Genomic DNA, 18,852 nt, shown 5'->3' with positions numbered 1-18,852 from the left:
AGTACTCCTGTTAATGAGAGATTACAGAAACTATCTGAAGTCATGGGACGTTTACCATTTTTTAGAAGGCAATGATTCTCCTTTTGGGTGGGGTTTAAATCCAGGCAAAAAACAAAAAACAGTAGTCTGGCCACTAGCAAAAGACCTTTTTTGTGCTGAACCACTTCTTTCCAGCTCAGGAAGAAGAAGGTAAATTACCAGTAGGCTCAGAATCAGATGAAAATTACATAGGCATTCATACACCATGTGCTTGAAATTTCAGAGAATCTCCTGGGTTTTTATATATAGGAGTTATATCTTTGGATTGTAAGCTCCTTAATCATTAAGACCACAGGAATCAGGTAGCTAAACTGGTGTAACTGAGAAGGTCAAGAGTTTCTAAACCCTAGAGAAAAAGAAGACAACAAAACAAATAGCACTAGAATTCTCACCAGAAAATAAATTAAGCACTTCCTCACTTACGCAGTTGAAACAAATGAAGGAGCTTCAAGTGCAAAAGCAAAGGAAACCAAGGTGACCAGACTAATTTCCAGAGACAAACTTCAATTCTGGGGGCTGGGAAACAAACAGATCTTCCACTATTTTAGCTTTGATCCACATATTTTATAGAAATCCTAGAATAAATATTAAACATAAACTACATTTTGACAGATTTCATGAGCTGTATCTGAGATTAGAATAAAATTATTTATTTCTGTCAGCTAAATAAACTGATATTACTTCAATGGATATACCACCAAGCTCTTTAACAAGACATTTACACTCAGAATTCAGTTTAGGAAACCAAAATGTAATTTTCTATGGCTGTTTTATTTTAATTATGTCATCTGTAGTAGATTGCTGTACCTCTCCTCATAGAATTATAGAATCACACGGAATTGGGTATGAAAATGGACTTCATGGTCATCTAGTCTTTTTCATAGAAGTCTATATTTGTTTTCTATGATAATGCTGTGTTTATGCTAATCCAGTCAGTATTGAAGAAATACGCTTTTCTCAGACATAAAGAGCTTGAGATCTTGTCTATCCTCTAAAAAATTATTTCATTCTCAAAGCCTTCTTCTGGTGGGCAGGAAGGCTGCTCATACATATTTTTTTCAAATATTGTTTCTTCAAGATATAAACCCCAAATATCCTAATATCAAGAAATTACATAATATAAGACAGCTCATGCCAGATTATTTTTCAGAAACTGGTTACAGAATTAGGATGAGGGTTTATGCATAGTTGATATTTGTTTTCATTGGAGTTCACAGATATAAGTGTACATGTCAAAGATTTTGAGTCATTGGTAACCTAAAGCGTTTGTCTTTAACTGTCTTTGCCTTCTAAGTCTTGGTAAAAGCATTTCAGCCAGTGTGGAAGAAAAATTCTGTGCCATTACTAACTCACGCCTGGTGTGAGTATAACTAAAGATTTTTAAATATTGTGATTATTGGTATCCTTTTTTTTCAGCTTCCTAGAATTACAGGAAAAGTGATTTCCAAATGCTTGAAATAATGATAAATTACAATTAGTTAAAATATTATGCCCATCTCATTCAGTGTAAACCTACAATATATGTAAAATATGTCATATATATTTACTTTAATTTTAAAGATAAGTAAACTGTGTTTCAATTTATATTACTCCTGTGATTGATTTCTTGGGATAATTCAATAAACTGTTATAAAAGTTTTATTTATACCACATTTCATTACCTGACATTTCTTGATAAAATATAAAATAATTATCTGGATTTTTATTTTAATTATAATTTTATGACTACTCCTAAATTGCACACATATAGCATTGTAAAGCATCTTTTCTTTCCAAATTATCCTCTATAACATGATTATTTGAGATATATTAATACTATTGAATAATAAATTGTCATAGGACTATAATTTAAAGCCTAACAGTTAATTTTTTATTAAGAACTTTAAAGAAGTATATTCAAAGAAAAGAAAAGAAAATCTTATTTTTGGAAGTGTCTATGTAATAAAAGTTATCAGCTCAGGATAACCATAGTGTTAGTGTGTAATTGAAAAGTGGTCATTCAGGTTAAAAAACATAAAAATATTTTTAGATACTAATAGAACTGTCGGAAAGTGAGTTGTAAATCCTAGTCTCAAGGATTACTCTTTGTTTAGGGCAGTTAAGTTACTTAAATTACATAGTCAGAGTAGGCTATTAGCCAATATAAGATGTTTTGTATCAGTGGTTTGAGAACTCTGTTGACAAAATAGTTCACAAAAATAGTCTCATAAAAATACATTCTGAAACAGTCCTTATTACTCATGGAAAAGTCCTATAATTATTGTCAACATTTTTAAAAGAAAAAGAAAAAAAAGTTTTACGGAAACAAATTTAAATGTTTCCGTGTGACCTTCAATTTAATTGATTGTTTTAGAAGAACATAAATATTCACAGATAATAAAAATTTTCAGAACACACAATTTTACCTTATTCAGAACTAGGCTCAATAACTTTTTTCATGTTGCTTCCTAGATGGGAGTTAATTTGTGAATTTTTAAAAGTAAACATGCTGCTCTTATAAAGGAGATAATAATGCTCTTGGCTTGTATAATATATTCTGTACTTACAATTACTTTTTCCAGGTGCAAATATTTGCTAAGTGATATGGATCAGTAGAATGTTAGACAGTGGTGGAGCTTCAGAAGACATAGGCCTTGTAGTAAATTTGGTAAGAATCTATAGTGAAAAATAAACATACTCAAATTAATATAGCAAAACATGATCAATAACATAGTATCCAAAATAATATTAGGGTTTAAAGAAAAGGTAAATCAATCCTCGTTGAGGGGTGTCAGAGAGGCAGTGTGGAATCGTGATTTGTTTGAAGTTAATAGACATGGATTCAAATCTCATCTCTACCAATTACTAGCTATGTGGCCTTATCCTTTAATCCCCCTGGGTCTCAGTTCCACATATGCCATTATTTTAATGATATCTGCTGAGTTCTAACTAATAGGCATCAACCATATGCATGTCTCTGGGGTACTGACTGTATTTTGTCGATTTTTATAAGTGTTCCTCAGTACGTGTCAACTATTAAATACTACCAACAACTGTTCTGTCAAAGATTCAGTCTTGTTTACTGTAGCTGATTTTATGAATTATTACTTCCCTCTCTCAAAAATTATTTGGGTTTATTTACATCTGGATAGCACTAACAGAATATTTTATTTTATGCATTAATTCTATATATTGTACTCTAATTCAAAATAAAACATGATAACAGAATGTCTGTTTCTCTTTTACCCTCCAATTGAATTTTCAGGCAATAAAACCAAACAGGAGAATGGGGTTTATGAATTTGCCATCTTGGAAAAAGAAGGTCTAACTATAGCCCTGGATAGATTGACTAGACTGGCCCAAATTTCAATAATTGGCTAGGAAAAGGTTCAGAAGAGGAAAGGTTAGGCTGTTCCATAGTTTATTCATATGGTGATGAAGTTATCTTGTACAAATTTTCCAGAAGCTGAGTTGGAGAGGAAGGCCATGACCAAAAGTCAGGTGTCTTCTATATGCAATGGCAAAAGTAAAATATCATCTTCTAATGTTATGAGGAAAATCATTACATTCAAAACAAATCTCTCTGAGTGCAGTTACTAGGTTATTGTATGTTAACTATGACCTTATTAGATGGAAAGTGAAAGTGGAATTGACTCTTCTGTCTTTAATAATAGATTAAATATCATTTATTTTAGCCCAGATTTGAGGGATGCAAAGTAAATACATCTTTGGTGAAGTAGGATATTTTCAAAGACTTTAAAAGACTGACTGGTTTAGAAGAGTTTGAGAAAAAATTGTGCATCTATCTTTATTCTATTGGCATAATTTGAGGGTACATTTTGTGCCACAGAATCTGCCCTTTTCTGGGCATATAGAGAAGAAATTATTTTCCCTGTGTATCATTTTGTATGATCTATTAAGCCAGTCCAGGAAAATTTTTATGTTTGTCATTCAGAAGTTCCTCAAAAAACTTAATTTTATTTTTCACTTTGGTAGCATTTATCTGTCTCAACAGTTCTTATGAAACATGAGTTCCCCAAGAATTTAATGTTTCATAGAACCTATTTCCCCAAAAAAGAGAATTCCCAGGACAAGGGAATTAGGCAATATTGTTTTATACCATTTTAAACTGGTATAATTACTATAATAGTTCTATTTTAATTTTTAATATCATCAAGTTCTAAGAAAGAAACACAGTATGCAGTGTTTCTAGTTGTTTCTAGGGATGCTCTTTATCCACAGGGAAATAGCACCTGCCAGGATGAGTATTTTTCAGGATATGCCTTAATGTGGAATTAAGGAATGCTGTCTCTCACCCTTTAAAGATAGGCAAATCATTCCTCAAACTTGTCTTGAAACCTCATTAACAAAGGGACTACAAGTCAATAAGAGCAAGATAAACAACTAGTATAAAGTCCTTTACAGTTCCTCCAAAAGTGCTTTTGCATAAGTTGCTTTATTGACCCCTATAACAACCCTGTGAGGTTTGTAGAGCAAGAATTACTGGCTCAAATTTATATAGCTTGTGATCAGGAGAAGCAGCTGAGATAAATACCTAACAAGTGTACAAAGATTAAAAGTGAACCGTGGTTGAAGAAAGGCATCATAAGAACTACCTGATATAATGGATTTCAAAATTTGAGTATTTAAGCACAGTCTTAAACTTGACCATGTGTCTAAGAGGATGAAAGAGTTTATTCACCTGAGCATGAGACTGAAAAAAAATACAATAAAATAAACCTAGACAAAGAGAAATTTGTTATACCTGTGCGGATGCCTTCAGTAATCCATTGGTCAAGTATTTCTCTAGCAATTTGTATGGCTCTCTACTTGCTCATCAATTTTTTCTTTATCTACTCTATTCCTATAACATACAAAGTTTTTCCAATTTAAAAACACTATCTGTTGGCCCCACATCCACCAACAGCTATTACTCTTCTTTCTGCTTCTTTTTGGAGCAAAACTCTTTCAAAAAGTTTGTCTACTCACTATCCCCGTTTTCTTTTTATCCATTCGTTTATAAACCCATTCCAATAAAGTTTTTGCCCCACCACTCCAAAGAAACCACTCCTGTTACAGTCATCACTAAACTTGTATTGATAAATACAATTAATTCTCAGCCCCTGTGTAGCTGATGTCTCAGCAGCATTTGACATCGTTGATCACTCTTTCCCCCTTCATACATTTTCTTTGCTTGCACTACAGGAAACCACATTATGTTGTTCTCTTACATTGTGGTTGGCTCTGTCTCAGTCTCTTTTCTTGGATCATATACTCTTCCCTTGGACTTCCTAATGTTGAAGTGCCCCAGGGCCCAGTCCTTCCCCATTCATACTCTTTCAGTGATTTCAGTCAATCTCATACCTTTAAATACTATCCACATGCTAATGACTTATGAATCTTCACCTCTAGTTCAGACCCTACAACCGAATGCATATATCCAAGTCCTCGTGAACATCTCCACTAGCATATGTAAAAGACATTGCACACTGAAGATGTCAAGAACTTAGCTCTTGCTATCCGCCACAAACCTTTCTTCATCTTCTCCATCTCACATGATGGAAACTTTGCCTTTCCAGATTCTCAAGCTAAAGAATGTGGAGTTACTTTTACCTCTTCCCTCTCTCACATCCCACGGCAAACTATAAAGAAATTCTATATTTGCTTTACCTTCAAAATATTTAATATGCCCAGAATCGGGCCACTTCTCAGCACTTCCACTGGCAACTCTAGTCTGAACCACTATCATCTGTCACCTGGATTGTTATTATCACCTCCTACCAGGTCTCTCTGCTTCTCTCCCGGCCCTCTACAGTCTATTTTCAACACAGCATGAATCAGAGTGATTTTGCTCTGCTTTGTTTTTTTTTAAGTTTTATGGATACATAATAACTGTACATATTTATGGGATATATGTGATATTTTGATACAAGAGTGATATTTTAAAACATATAACAGAACATGTCAATCGTCTGCTCAAAACTTTGCAAATGCTTTCCGCTTACACAAGGCTTTATATAATCTGGCTTGTCTTATCTTCTGAATTCATCAGCAAATCCTCCACAGCCACATCGGCCTCCTGGTGACTTTTGACTTGGTCTTCCCTCTGCCTGAAAGGCCCTTCTTCCAGATATCTCCATGCCTGACTCCCTCACTTCCATCAAGCCTTTGGTGAAATATCATAATGTATTTTAACACAGTAATGTAATGTAGTATGTAATTTATTTATAATGGCTGTAACTTATTGTCTGCCACCTCAGCTAAACAATAAGCTCTATGAAGGTTAGGATCTTCATTTCATTCCTGATGAGGCTCAGGTACCCAGAATAGTTCCTAGAATATGATAAGCACTTAATAAATACATGCTCAATGAATAAATAAATGCATATCACACCATTTTAATGTTGTAACTTTATAAATCTTGATTCTTAGAACTTAATTATATCAGCTTTTCAAATTCCATTTTTAAACTCTCTTAAGATTGTAGAGGCCAAAAGAAAGCTTTCCTTCCACCCCCTAAAGAGTAACTGAAAATGAACTGACAAAAGGCAGATCATAGGTGAAAAAGGCATAAAAATATTTATTTTAACAGCAAATGAACATGGGAGTCATATGCAATGTATGAGACTGGAAGAGAGGCCAGTTGGTTGAGGACAAGTGCTCTCTTCATAGGGGAGAAGTATGTGGGCTCAGGAGGCAGGCATTATTTTGTAATTCATTCTTTTTGGAAGCTGGGTGGTGCTAACAAGTTAACGGAAAGTAAGCGGCAAACCTACATGGGAATAAAGGTTGTGTTATTATGCAAATAGTCTCCCAGAAAATCTCTCAGAGCTACTCACAGAAGAATAGATGAAAAATCTATCTGGGCTGGTGACTTCCAGTCTCTTCTTTTCTCTGGCAATTAATCTTTCCTAGTTATTTAATGAGATTTCTAAAAAGGGGGGCCCTTAAGACAATTGCATTTCTTTTGGAAAGAAGTTTTCTTAGTCAGATAAGGAAATTCCAGACAGAATTTCTCCTGGTTTTTCAGGAAAGAGTTATCAGAAAGAAAGGGAAGAGGAAGGTCAGAACCTGGGTTCTGAGGCTTCTTTCTAAGGACTTTCAATTTTCAAAGCACTAGATGCACCAAAGCGTGACATTTTGGGGAATCATTTTCTGTGCTCTCAACAAAATTTTCATTGGAATTACTTAAATTAATTTGGGGAGAACAGTTACCTCTATTGGTAGACAGTTTTATTATATATATATGGCTTCTGTCTCCATTTGTTTGTATATTATGTTCTTTAATAATATTGTTTAATTTTTGCCATAGAAGTTTTACAGATTATTAGATATATTTCTAGGCATTTTACAGTTGCATTGCTATTCTGATTGATATCTTCTTTTCATATTTTTCCTAATAAATTAATCCCAGCATATGAAGATGCTATTGAATTTTTAAATATTGATACAGCATCCAGCAAATTTGCTATAACCTATCCGTTCTAAGAGTTTATTGTGCTCTTGGACTTTTCTAAGTAATTAAGCAAATTTGGAGGGTTTTATTCTCTCTTTTTTTCCTTCCCAATTTCCATTTCTTTACTTCCTATATATTGGCTAACACTTTAACACAATGTTAAATAGTATGGGTCAGAATGGCATTCTGGCATTCAGCTTTATAAGTCTGGCTTTATAAACCTTCTTCTAAAAATCTAGATTTTAGTAATAATGCTAGTCAAGTTTTGCCATTAATTGTGATGCTTATCATAGTAACTGGTAGATACTTTTTATCAGAAGTAGAATTTTCCTTCTTTTACAAGTTTGCTAAGAGTCATTATCAGAATAAGATATACTCATCTCTTAAAAATAGTGAATTTTAATGGTAACTATTTTTCTTTTCCTAGAAATAAACAATTTGATTCTTGCCTTTGAACCATATGTATGATTCTCTGATAGAAATGAAATTTTATAAATTTATATCAGAAAAGAGATAAAGCTTTCTGTTGCTAGATTCATATTTATTACTATTTCTATGTTTACCACTAATCCTTTACATATATAGTTGTTATGTGATTGGGATACAGATAAGTTGAGCTCTTTTTTAACTATTTAAAATAAAAAAGTAAACGTCTATCAGTTTGATATTTTAATTAAACAGCAATACCAGGAATTTGCTGCATCATACTGACTGCCAATCTCAATGTTGAATAATAAAATTATTAATGGAGAAGTAACCATAAAAAATCATCTGGTAGAAAAATTTTCTAAGCAGGTCAATCTTTGGTGCGTACTCTATTATAGAGGTTTATTTTTTGTCATCTTTTAGAAATGAGATAAAATCACACCTTTCCATTTAAAACATTTTAAAATGATTGATAGTAGGATAAAAAATACTAATTCCTTGGGTCTATTATAATATGTTATATTTTTTAATTCATTTTTTGTGATGTAAGGTTTTGTTTTCATTTTTTAATTTATTTTTTATTTCATATATTAAATGGGTACAAATGTTTTTGTTACATAGATACCTTGTACAATGGTAAGTCAGGGTTTTTTGTGTGTTCATCACCAGAATAGTGTTCCTTACACATAATAGGTAAGTTTTTATACCACCTCTCCCCTACCACCCTTCCTCCTTCTTGGTTTCCAATGCCCTTTATATCTCTGTGCCTGTATGTACCCATTGTTTAGCTCCCATTTATTAATGAGAACATATGGTGTTTGCTTTTCCATTCCTGAGATACTTCACTTAGGATAATGATCTCCAATTCCATTCAACTTGCTGCAAACAACATTATTTCATTTCTTTTTATGGCTGTAGTACTTCATGGTATATGTATACCACATTTTCTCATGAATTGATGGGTACTTATGTTGGGTCCACATCTTTGCAATTGTGAATTGTGCTGTAATAGACATTTGGGTGTAGGTATGTTTTTTATAGAATGACTTCTTTTCCTTTGGGTAGATATCCAGCAATGGGATGGCTGGATCGAATGGTAGGTCTACATTTATTTCTTTGAGGAATCTCCACACTGTTTTCCATAGAGGTTGTACTAATTAACAGTCCCATCAACAGCCTATAAATGTTTCTATCTCTGTATTGCATCCATGTCAGTATCTATCATTTTTTGACTTTTAATAATGGCCATTCTGATAGGGGTAAGGTGGTATCTCATTGTAGTTTTAACTGGCATTTTGTTGGTGATTAATGATGTTGAGCATTGTTTCATATATTAATAATATGAAATATGTCAGTATCTATTTCATTAATAATATGAAATAATATGAACGTCAGTATCTATTTCATATGTTTCTTGGACATTTCTCTCTCTTCTTTTAAAAAACTTCTGTTCATGTCTTTGCTGACTTTTGATGGTGTTGTTTGTTTTTTTCTGATTTGTTTGAGTTCGTTGTAGATTCTGGATATCAGTGCTTTGTTGGATGTAGAGTTTACGAATATTTTCTCCCATTCTATAAGTTGAAACATTTGAAATACTTAAACATAGTTGATAGTAGGATAAAAAATGCTATTTTCTTGGGTTGATTTTATATTTTTATTACATTAATTTTACCAATAATTTATTATTTTATTACTTTAAACTCTTTCCCTTTTGATACCAGTTTTTCAGATTTGATGACTAAATTAGATGTAGTAATCATTAAAGTACCTGCATAATATAGATCTTTGGTTCTTAACTCCAACTGAATTAAAAACAATTACATGCCTGGACCCCACCCTTGATATGATCAGGAATGTGATCCATTCAATATTTTTCATTCAACTTTCCCAAGGATTCTAATGGCAGTCATGGTTGAATATATTACTTCTGCTTTGTCTAGGCTCTAGATTTACAGGAATTGTAAATAGATGGTTTATGTGATATAAAACAGATTTAAAGAGTCAATGTAGAATTAAAAATAACAGCTATGAATTCTATGCCGGGAAATTTTGAATCAAAGACAAAATGTGGTTATTTGTAGGACAAGATTTGAAATTGAAAGTCAGGTCTGATTTTTTTTTTTAATTTTATTTCAGAACATCATGGGTGTACAAAAGTTTTGGTTACATAAATTGCTTTTGCACCACTTGAATCAAAGTTATAAGTGTGCCCATCCCCCAGATAGTGTGCATTGTACCGTTTGGTGTGAATTTATCCATTTTCTCCTCCCCCTCCCGCCTGCCTGAATCACCAGGATTATGATGAGGGATAAACTCCTAAGAATCTATCTAAGAGAAATGAAGACATTTGTTCGCACAAAGACTTACATGCAGATGTTGATGATAGTGTTACTTATAGTAGTCAAAAGGTAGAAACAATCTTAATGTCTATCAACTGGAGAATACATAAGTAACATGTACTATATCCACAAGATGGAATACTATTTAGCAAAATAGAAATGAAGTATTGATAATATGCTACAACATGTATGAAACTCAACATTATGCTCAGTGAATAAAACCTTTAAGAGCACATATTTTGTGATTCCATTTATGTGAAAGGTGCAGAATAGGAAATAGATATGACAAAAAGTAGTTAGTGGTTGTCTAGGACTAGGGATGGGGATCAGCTATGAGTGACTATTAGTAAGCATGAGGATTCTATTCGGGGTAATAAAAATGTTGTCAGATTCAATCATGTTAATAGTTGTACCACTCTATAAGTATACTAAACACTATTGAAGTTTACACTTTAAAAGGGTGAATTTTACAGTATATAAATTATATATCAGTAAAACTGCTTAAAATAAGCATTGACTTTTTTAAAATTCAGCCATTTACCATTTAAGCGCCACAGTTTATTTTAAAGGTAAGTCAGGATAACAATGATTTGAAACAAAATCAAGATATTGTGTTTTCTTACATATAAATCACATTATTAATAGGACTTTTCTGCTCTGAAATTATGAAAACAAAATAAGCTCATCATAAAATACATTTAAGATGATTTGAATAGATAAAAGATTATATATTTTCATATACATAAAACGATTCTTAAATACTTGAGAGAAAAATTGAGAGTTTGAAAATATTCCCATGGATAGTCCCAAAAAGTAGCATAAAGACAATGCAGGGCACATCTGCTGCTTAAACAAATTAAAGAAGTTAACATTTTAAAAGTGTTTTATTTTACTTGCCTGATTACTATTTATATTTAGATACTTACCTCGAGCCCATTTAAACTTATGTAATTTTTAAACAAGATTTTAATGGACCTCAGGTGCACAGAATTAGAATAATCATTTTCTCATTACAAAATAAATATCATTTAGTTGCACCAAAAATATTTTTCAAATAAATACACACACACATATATATTGTGTGTGCATTTAGTATGTATATTTATATACACACACATACCCCTCATATATATGTGTGTATACATACATGCGTACACACACACACACACACACACACACATATGAGTGGCTTATATAATTACCTGTCCATACCATGCAGCATGTATAATTTTCTGCTGTTGCTTTATAGGTTCTGATTAGAAGCATTATGGTAAAGGATACATGAACTGAACTCTGAATTAAAAATTCTGCATTTTAATTCACATCACTTCTATATGATTACCTGAGTCTCAATTTCTCCAACATTCATTAGGGCACTAGAATCCTAAATGTAATTTTTCAAGTATCTAAAACACTTTTCAAAACAAAAATTTATTTTTGTGTTTTTTTGTAGGGTTTTTTTTTTCCAAAGCCAATTTATTAATGTATAGTTTGCATATAATTTAAGTGCATAATTCCATGATTTTGATAAATATGTATGTATCGATGTAAACACTACCACAATCAAGATAGAGAACATTCTCAACACTCTTAAAAGTGCCCCTGTGCCACTTTGCAGACAATACCACTCCCCACTGCTCATGCCCAGAAAACAGCCAGTCTGCTTTTCTGACACTATAGATTATAATGGTCTTTTCTAGAATTTAATTAAAATGGAATCACATAGTAAGCATTATTTTTATAGCTTCTTTTTTTCAGCATGTTTCTGAGATTCATTCTTGTTATTGGAGATCCCAGTAGCTTGTTCTTTTTCATTGTTTGAATATATCAAGTTACATTTGTTTACCTCAGGAACAAAGATATTTTCTCCTATTTTTAAGAAGTGTTTTTTAATTTAATCATTTAGTACAATTGTATTACAGTTTTAGTAACGGTTTCCAAATTTTATTCACAAGAAGTCCCTGCTGGTTACTGGTTTAACTCTTAAGATAAAATTTGGATCCACAGACCTAATGCTTTGAAAATATCACTCATTATTTGATCACAGAACTCCTGTAATATGAATACAGAACTCTATCCAATAAAAGGGGTGAGCAATGTTACAAATGCATAGGAATGTTGGAGCGCATGCTGCAGTCCGTTGGCAACATCCTCCTTAGATGAGAGTCTCTGTTCTCCTTGCTGCTAAGAGGGCTGCTTGCTGAAAAATCAGAGCTGAGCAAGTCTTTATGAATTGTTCTCAAAGGAAGAAAACTGTGAACTTTAATATTGCACAACTATCTGCACACTGACGTCAGAAAAGCCATTTTATATAATCGTTAGGCAGCAATTGAGAACTGGATTAGGAAAGAAGGCTAAAATCAATTGCAACTCAGTTATGTCCAAATTTGACATAACTGAGGAGTGATTTGGAGAGTTTTTGATGTAATTTCAAATATTTTCAAACTTTATACACAATCTACAAGTAACTGGTCAAGTTTAAGATTTAATAGAATTTCTACCTCCTCATGATGAGAAATTACTCCAGTCAACTGAAAAAAAGGCAATTGACTCTGTCTCCATCTTTCCCTGCCTTTTTAACTTAGATTTGCCCATGTTTTTCCATGCTCTCACATTGTATTAGGTTATTGGACTTAGCAATAATTTTAGCCTTTGTCTGCTTTCCCTTTCACTGTGTTTTATCTTTCTCACTGCGTTATGATGCTCTCTGTTCTTTCCCAGTTCTCCTACAGTCAATTCTGCTCTATGCGACATTTGCATTTCTGAAAATCATGAGAATGCAAAATTGTGCAATAAAAAACACAGAGCTTGGGGGGTAAATGGGTTTTGTGACATAACAGTAAAAAGTTTACTGATATTACATTAAAATAAAGGTAGAAAGCTAATAAAAATGGTAGCATAGTTTTACACATGTTAAAAGGTTAACAATTGCATAAATGCAATGATCAATAAGGCTCTTTCCCCTGAATATAACCTGAAGTTTGCTTGTGGATATGGGTGTTAGAAGGGTTAAAGGCTTTCATTTATTGTAAAGTCGTGGAAGGAGAGGTATCTGAAATCAGACAGAAAATTGTAATACAGGTGCAGGGAAAAATTTGTAACACACATGCAGAACTGAGGTCAGTATTAGATATTTGAGGAATGTGCATGTGTGCACATCGTGTATTCCTGTATGGCCTGGTTCAGCTAGGTGTGGTTTCCTACATTTAGCCAGTGCTTCTCAGGAACAAAATTGCACAAAAGAAAACAAAAAATTTACTTTATGTTCAAAATTGTTTTCTAATATATCTATCATCTTGGAATAAGCTCATGTTGTTAAATAAGCATTACAGCAGAACTGACTGTACTTTCTTTGCTTTTTTCCATACTTTTTCTTTCTACTTGGATGTGCTCTTTTTCTTAGTAGTTATTTCTCCCAAATTGCTGCACTGTTCTCACCACAAAGCTTCTCCACACAGCTAGGCTGTGGAACATAGTTTCTTTCCTTAATTTTTTATTGACAAATAATAATTGTATATATTTGTGGGGTACAATGTGATGTTTTGATATATGTATACATTGTGGAATGATTAAATCAAGCTAATTAATGTATCCGTAATCTAACCTCATTATTTTTTGTGATGGGAACATTTAAAATCTACTCTTTTAGCAATTTTGAAATATAGAATACATTATTACTGGGGTCACCATGCTGTGCAGTAGATCACTGAAACTTATTTTTTCTGTCCAATTGAAACTTTTTACTCTTTGATCAACATCTCCCTTTTCCTCATCACCACCACCGCCTTCCCTTAGCCTTAGTAACCACCATTCTATCTTCCACTTCTATGAGTTTGACTTTTTTAGATTCCACATAAAAGCAAGATCATGTAGTACTTGTCCATGTGAGCCTGGCTTATTTTACTTCACACAACATCCTCCAGATTCATCCATGTTGTTGCAAATGACAGTATTCCCTTTGCTTTTAAGGCCAAATAATATTCCACTGTGTATATATATCACATTTTCATTATGCATTTATCCATTGCTGGATATTTAGGTTGATTCCATATCTTAGCTGTTGTGAATAATGCCATATTGAACATGAGATTATAGATACCTCTTCAACATACTGGTTTCAATTCCTTTGGTTTTATATCGAGTATTGAAATTGTTGGATCATATGGTACTCCTATTTTTAATTTTTTGAGGAATTTCCATACTGTTTTCCATCATGGATGTACTAATTTACATTCCCACAAACAATGTACAAGGGTTCCCTTTTTTCCCACATTCTTGGCAACACTTGTTCTCTTTCAACTTTTAGTAATAACTATTCTAACAGGTATGAGGTGATATTTCATTGTAGTTTTAATTTGTATTTCCTTGATGATCTGTGATATTGAGCTTTTATTTTTTTTAATGTGTCTGCTGGACATTTGTTTTCTTTTGAGAAATGTCTGCTCAGGTCTGTTGCCCATTTCTAATCTAGTTATTTGTTTTCTTTCTATTACGTTGTTTGAGTTCCTTGTATATTTTGGATTTTAGCCTGTGAGGCATACTTCTGAAGATTTACTTCTAAAAACCCCTGGCTTCTAGGCATCTCTTTCATAAAGTGGAAAAATAAACCTCAAAATATTTAACTCCTTTCAACCTACTTCCTGTGGGTTGTGTGCACATGTGATTTTTATGTTGACAGCAATATAGAAATCAATACTTTTCTATGCTACGCCTTTGTTCCAGCTAGATCAGATTAACAGCGGAAATAATCTTCTTTAATCAAAAATATTGTGTAAGTTCTTTTTCTGAATGTTATTGAAAATAAAGCTTGCAAATTCAAAAAGTATCTTGAATAAAAAATTAAAAACATTACACAGTTTCTATGTTCTTACCTATTAATTAAAAATAGGTACCTAATTAAAAATAAAATACTGTGATAAATCAATATACTATTGTATATTTATAATAAATGCATCTGTTAACCTGTTTGAATATTACTGATCTACCTTCATATTTTAATGACAATATACAGTTTTATCAGTAACTTTGTTTTCCTGAAAAACTACTTCTTTTCAGAAGTTCTTATTTCTCAGTGTGAAAGCTATATCAGTTTCATTTCTTTAAGTTCATGAATTTTAAATTAAAGATGAAGAAAATCCTAAGTGCCTTTTCTTTTTCTATTCCTGCAGCGTTTGTCCAATGGTTCTATAGACTCAACTGATGAAACTAGTCAAATAGTCGAACTACAAGAATTACTTGAAAAGCAAAATTATGAAATGGCCCAAATGAAAGAACGTTTAGCAGCCCTTTCTTCCCGAGTGGGAGAGGTGGAACAGGAAGCAGAGACAGCAAGAAAGGACCTCATTAAAACAGAAGAAATGAACACCAAATATCAAAGGGACATTAGGGAGGTAAGTGATTCATACCACTTTCAGTCTTTGATTCCTGAATGCTGCTTCTTAGATGCTCGTTCCATAATTTCCCCTAATGGTCTATACTTTTTACTTCTTCCCAAAAGACCATAGTTTGAGATGCATTATATTGGTAATGAAACTTGTTCAGTAAGGCAAAATAGTTTACTTCATGAACTCTTTAAAAGTGTATGAAAAGAAATTTGTGGAATCAAGTGTCAGATATAACAAAGACATTCTGATGTTTTTCATAATTTTTAAAAAATTTAAGCATTTAATTGTAAATAACCCTGGATATAAGTATGAATCATGAATTGCTATACTGTTAGCATATGAGAATGCTCAAAACATTACTTTAAATTTTCCCATCTCTTATTTTGGTTTTGTATCAATAAATGTAAACATATATGTGTGAATATACATATATACACATATATAACATAACCTTTCTTTTTCTATATATTCAATTCTTGTTAGACCTAACATTGTTTCATCTACTTAAAAGAGAGAGTACTTTAAAGTTACTACAAGAGATACAAGCAGATATTTTATTTGTAACATTGCCAAATCATCTTACTTGCTAAGGTGCAAGTTTAGAATCTTTTTACTTTCTCGCTCCCAATTAAAAGGAAAATTATTTATATTTATAAAATTTTATTTTGTCACTTTTCAACTTTTCCATTTTTGCATAATTCTTTTAAATCATATATTTTTATCTTTTTTGTATCTTTTTTATTTTCTTCTCATTCTCTCTTGAGCCTGTTTTATCATACGTTTGCCCCCACTGACCCAATAAAACTGTTCTCATAAAAGTCATTATTAGCCTCCATGTTACTGAATCCAGGGGCCAATTCTCAGTCCTTAGAATCACTTGATCCACTTACCACTCTTCCCTTCCTGGAGCACTTACTTCTTCACTGGGCAAACAGCACACTACACTTCCCGGATTTTCCTCCAAATTTACTTGCTAACCTCGTCCCAGGCTCCTTTACTGGGTCTACTTTCCCTCCCCAACTGTGGCGTGTGTTCTCTCCTCAACTGACCATTACCTCCCTGGTAAGGTCGTGCAGTCTTATGGCTTCAAAAGCCCCCTATGGCCTTATGACTCCCAACTTATATCTCTAGCTTTTCTGTCTTTTTTGATTTCCAGGTGCTTACATCTAAATCACTAAGAGGTATCTCAAAATTAGCATCTACAAGACACTTTTTTTGATATTTCCTCAACAAGCCAGAATCTCCTGCAGTCTTCCATATCCATTATTATTAGCGCTCAGGCCAAAAAATGTGGAGCTGTCCTTGGTATCTCTCTGTCACTCACACACTGCATTTGATTCTGCAGTAAATCCTGTTATCTTACAAAAAAATATATCCATAATGGGACCTCTTCTCACAATCTTCATGGTTTTTCCTTGTTCTACACAACTACTATCTCTCACTGGATCATTATAATAGTGTCCTCACTGGTCTTCCTGCTTCTGCCTTCAGCTTGCCTTAGTTTATATTCAATACAGCAGCCTGAGTAGCCTGCCTGTAAGTCAGCTCATGTCACTTTTCTGCTTAAAATTTTTAATGGCTACCTATTCTACTTACAGTAATATCAAAGCCCTTGCAGTGGTCTATAAGCCACATACAATCTCTACTACCACCCTCCTGACCTTTCAGAGATCATCTCCTACTCTCCCATCCTAGCCCACTCTGTTCAATTTAGGTTGCCTTTTAAGCAAGCTGGACCTACTCTGTTGCATTTTCTTTTCCCACTGCCTTTTCCTCAAATGTCTTCTCAGTAAAGTGTTCCCTGACCTTGCTTTTAACACATATACACTCTCCTTCTTCATTTACTTATCCCACAGCACATATTGTCATCTGACACAGCATATATTTTACTGATTTACTTTTTTCTTATATGCTTCCATCCCTAACTATACACAAAGATTCATAAGGGCTGGGATTTTTTGTTGTTTTGTTTTATTCACTGCTCTCTTCTAATCACCTAAACAGCTATTAAGTGTAAAATAGGCACTCGAAACAATCTTTTTTGAAAGAATGTATATTTGTAAGTGTTTACAATAAGCACATATCAGAAGGCATTATTGTTATCAGAATATGTACTAAAACAAGGTCTACTATCTCAAAAAAAAAAAAAAAATAGATGATCCAGGAAGTGGTGGACTCTTCCACTTCAGCACAGATAATGAAACAATGGTTTATGAATTAATAGTTCATGGATACATCTTTCCTCTTCATTCCTCCTCACAGCCCAAACTCAGAGAATTTACAAAGTAGATGAAGTTTAACCCCTCTTGTATATCACTGTTAAGGAATCACTAGGATTTCTGGCTATCAAATCACTACATCCATTTCTTGATCTTTTGCTCATTCTGTATTTCATCATCCTTTTGGTTCTGGAGAGTCAGCAGTTAATTTTAGCACTCAGCTACTCTATGCATGCTTATCTAAACCATTGTTACTTAAAGACAGAGCCCGGTATCTCCAGCTCCCCCTTCCTTGTTGCCCATTTAAAAATGACTCCTTGATACTAACAGTGTCTGGATGTAGGTGACAAAAAGCTCAGTCAGATGGAAAATGTCAGTCCTCTGATGCCGGTGCTCTTTATTAGGAATCCATTCTAATGGGTAAGGCATTGTCCTTTCACAAAGAATTCTTTTAAAATACAGCTATTCTTATCAGCTCCATAATTTCTATGTAATTAAATTTTAGAAGAGTTTCATGAGAAAGGAATATGCTTTATCATCCACCTTTGAAGGGAAGTTGCAAGCACAAATGTTTTCAGAGCCAGGCAGGCAATATAAATGTGCGAAGTGCCAGGTGCAAGACAGTAGGAAGTGACAGAGATGATAAGACCTGTGAAAGAAGCCTATACTCAGACTACCTTTCTGGAAGCATCACATTTTTTTACACACACACACACACACACACAGAGAGAGACATGCACACACAACACTGGGAGGGTGAATAAAATATCACTGAAAGATTTACATCTCAAGCTACAGGTCTCTGGTTTGCTAAGGATTTTTAAAGGAACAATAACGTGAAAACTATTACAGTTGCATTATGTTAAATTTCTCTAATTCCTGCCCTAGAGGGAAAGTACTTATTATTATCTCTATTTTTCTCAAATGAGAACCCAAAGGCTTAATGAGGTACAGTGACGTGCCCAAGGCCTATGTACTGCCCTGTCCCCAAGCACCAACAAGAAACAAGA

The 18,852-nt window shown here is 33.2% G+C and overlaps 1 protein-coding gene across 8 annotated transcripts in view; it reads left to right on the top strand.

Annotated features, from left to right (window-relative positions):
* Positions 1–18,852, top strand: part of PPFIA2 (PTPRF interacting protein alpha 2) — a 432,283-nt gene that overhangs the window by 303,824 nt on the left and 109,607 nt on the right. For all 8 annotated transcript variants that reach the window (XM_069491029.1, XM_069491033.1, XM_069491031.1 and 5 more), the window contains one exon: positions 15,408–15,629. In XM_069491029.1, coding sequence (XP_069347130.1) covers positions 15,408–15,629 — 222 coding nt within the window. The remainder of the gene's footprint in view (positions 1–15,407; positions 15,630–18,852) is intronic.

Source organism: Eulemur rufifrons, chromosome 16 (assembly GCF_041146395.1).
Source record: "Eulemur rufifrons isolate Redbay chromosome 16, OSU_ERuf_1, whole genome shotgun sequence".
Classification (NCBI taxonomy): domain Eukaryota; kingdom Metazoa; phylum Chordata; class Mammalia; order Primates; family Lemuridae; genus Eulemur; species Eulemur rufifrons.
The sequence above is the reverse complement of the archived record's forward strand: the minus strand, read 5'-3'. Positions and strand labels throughout refer to the sequence as shown.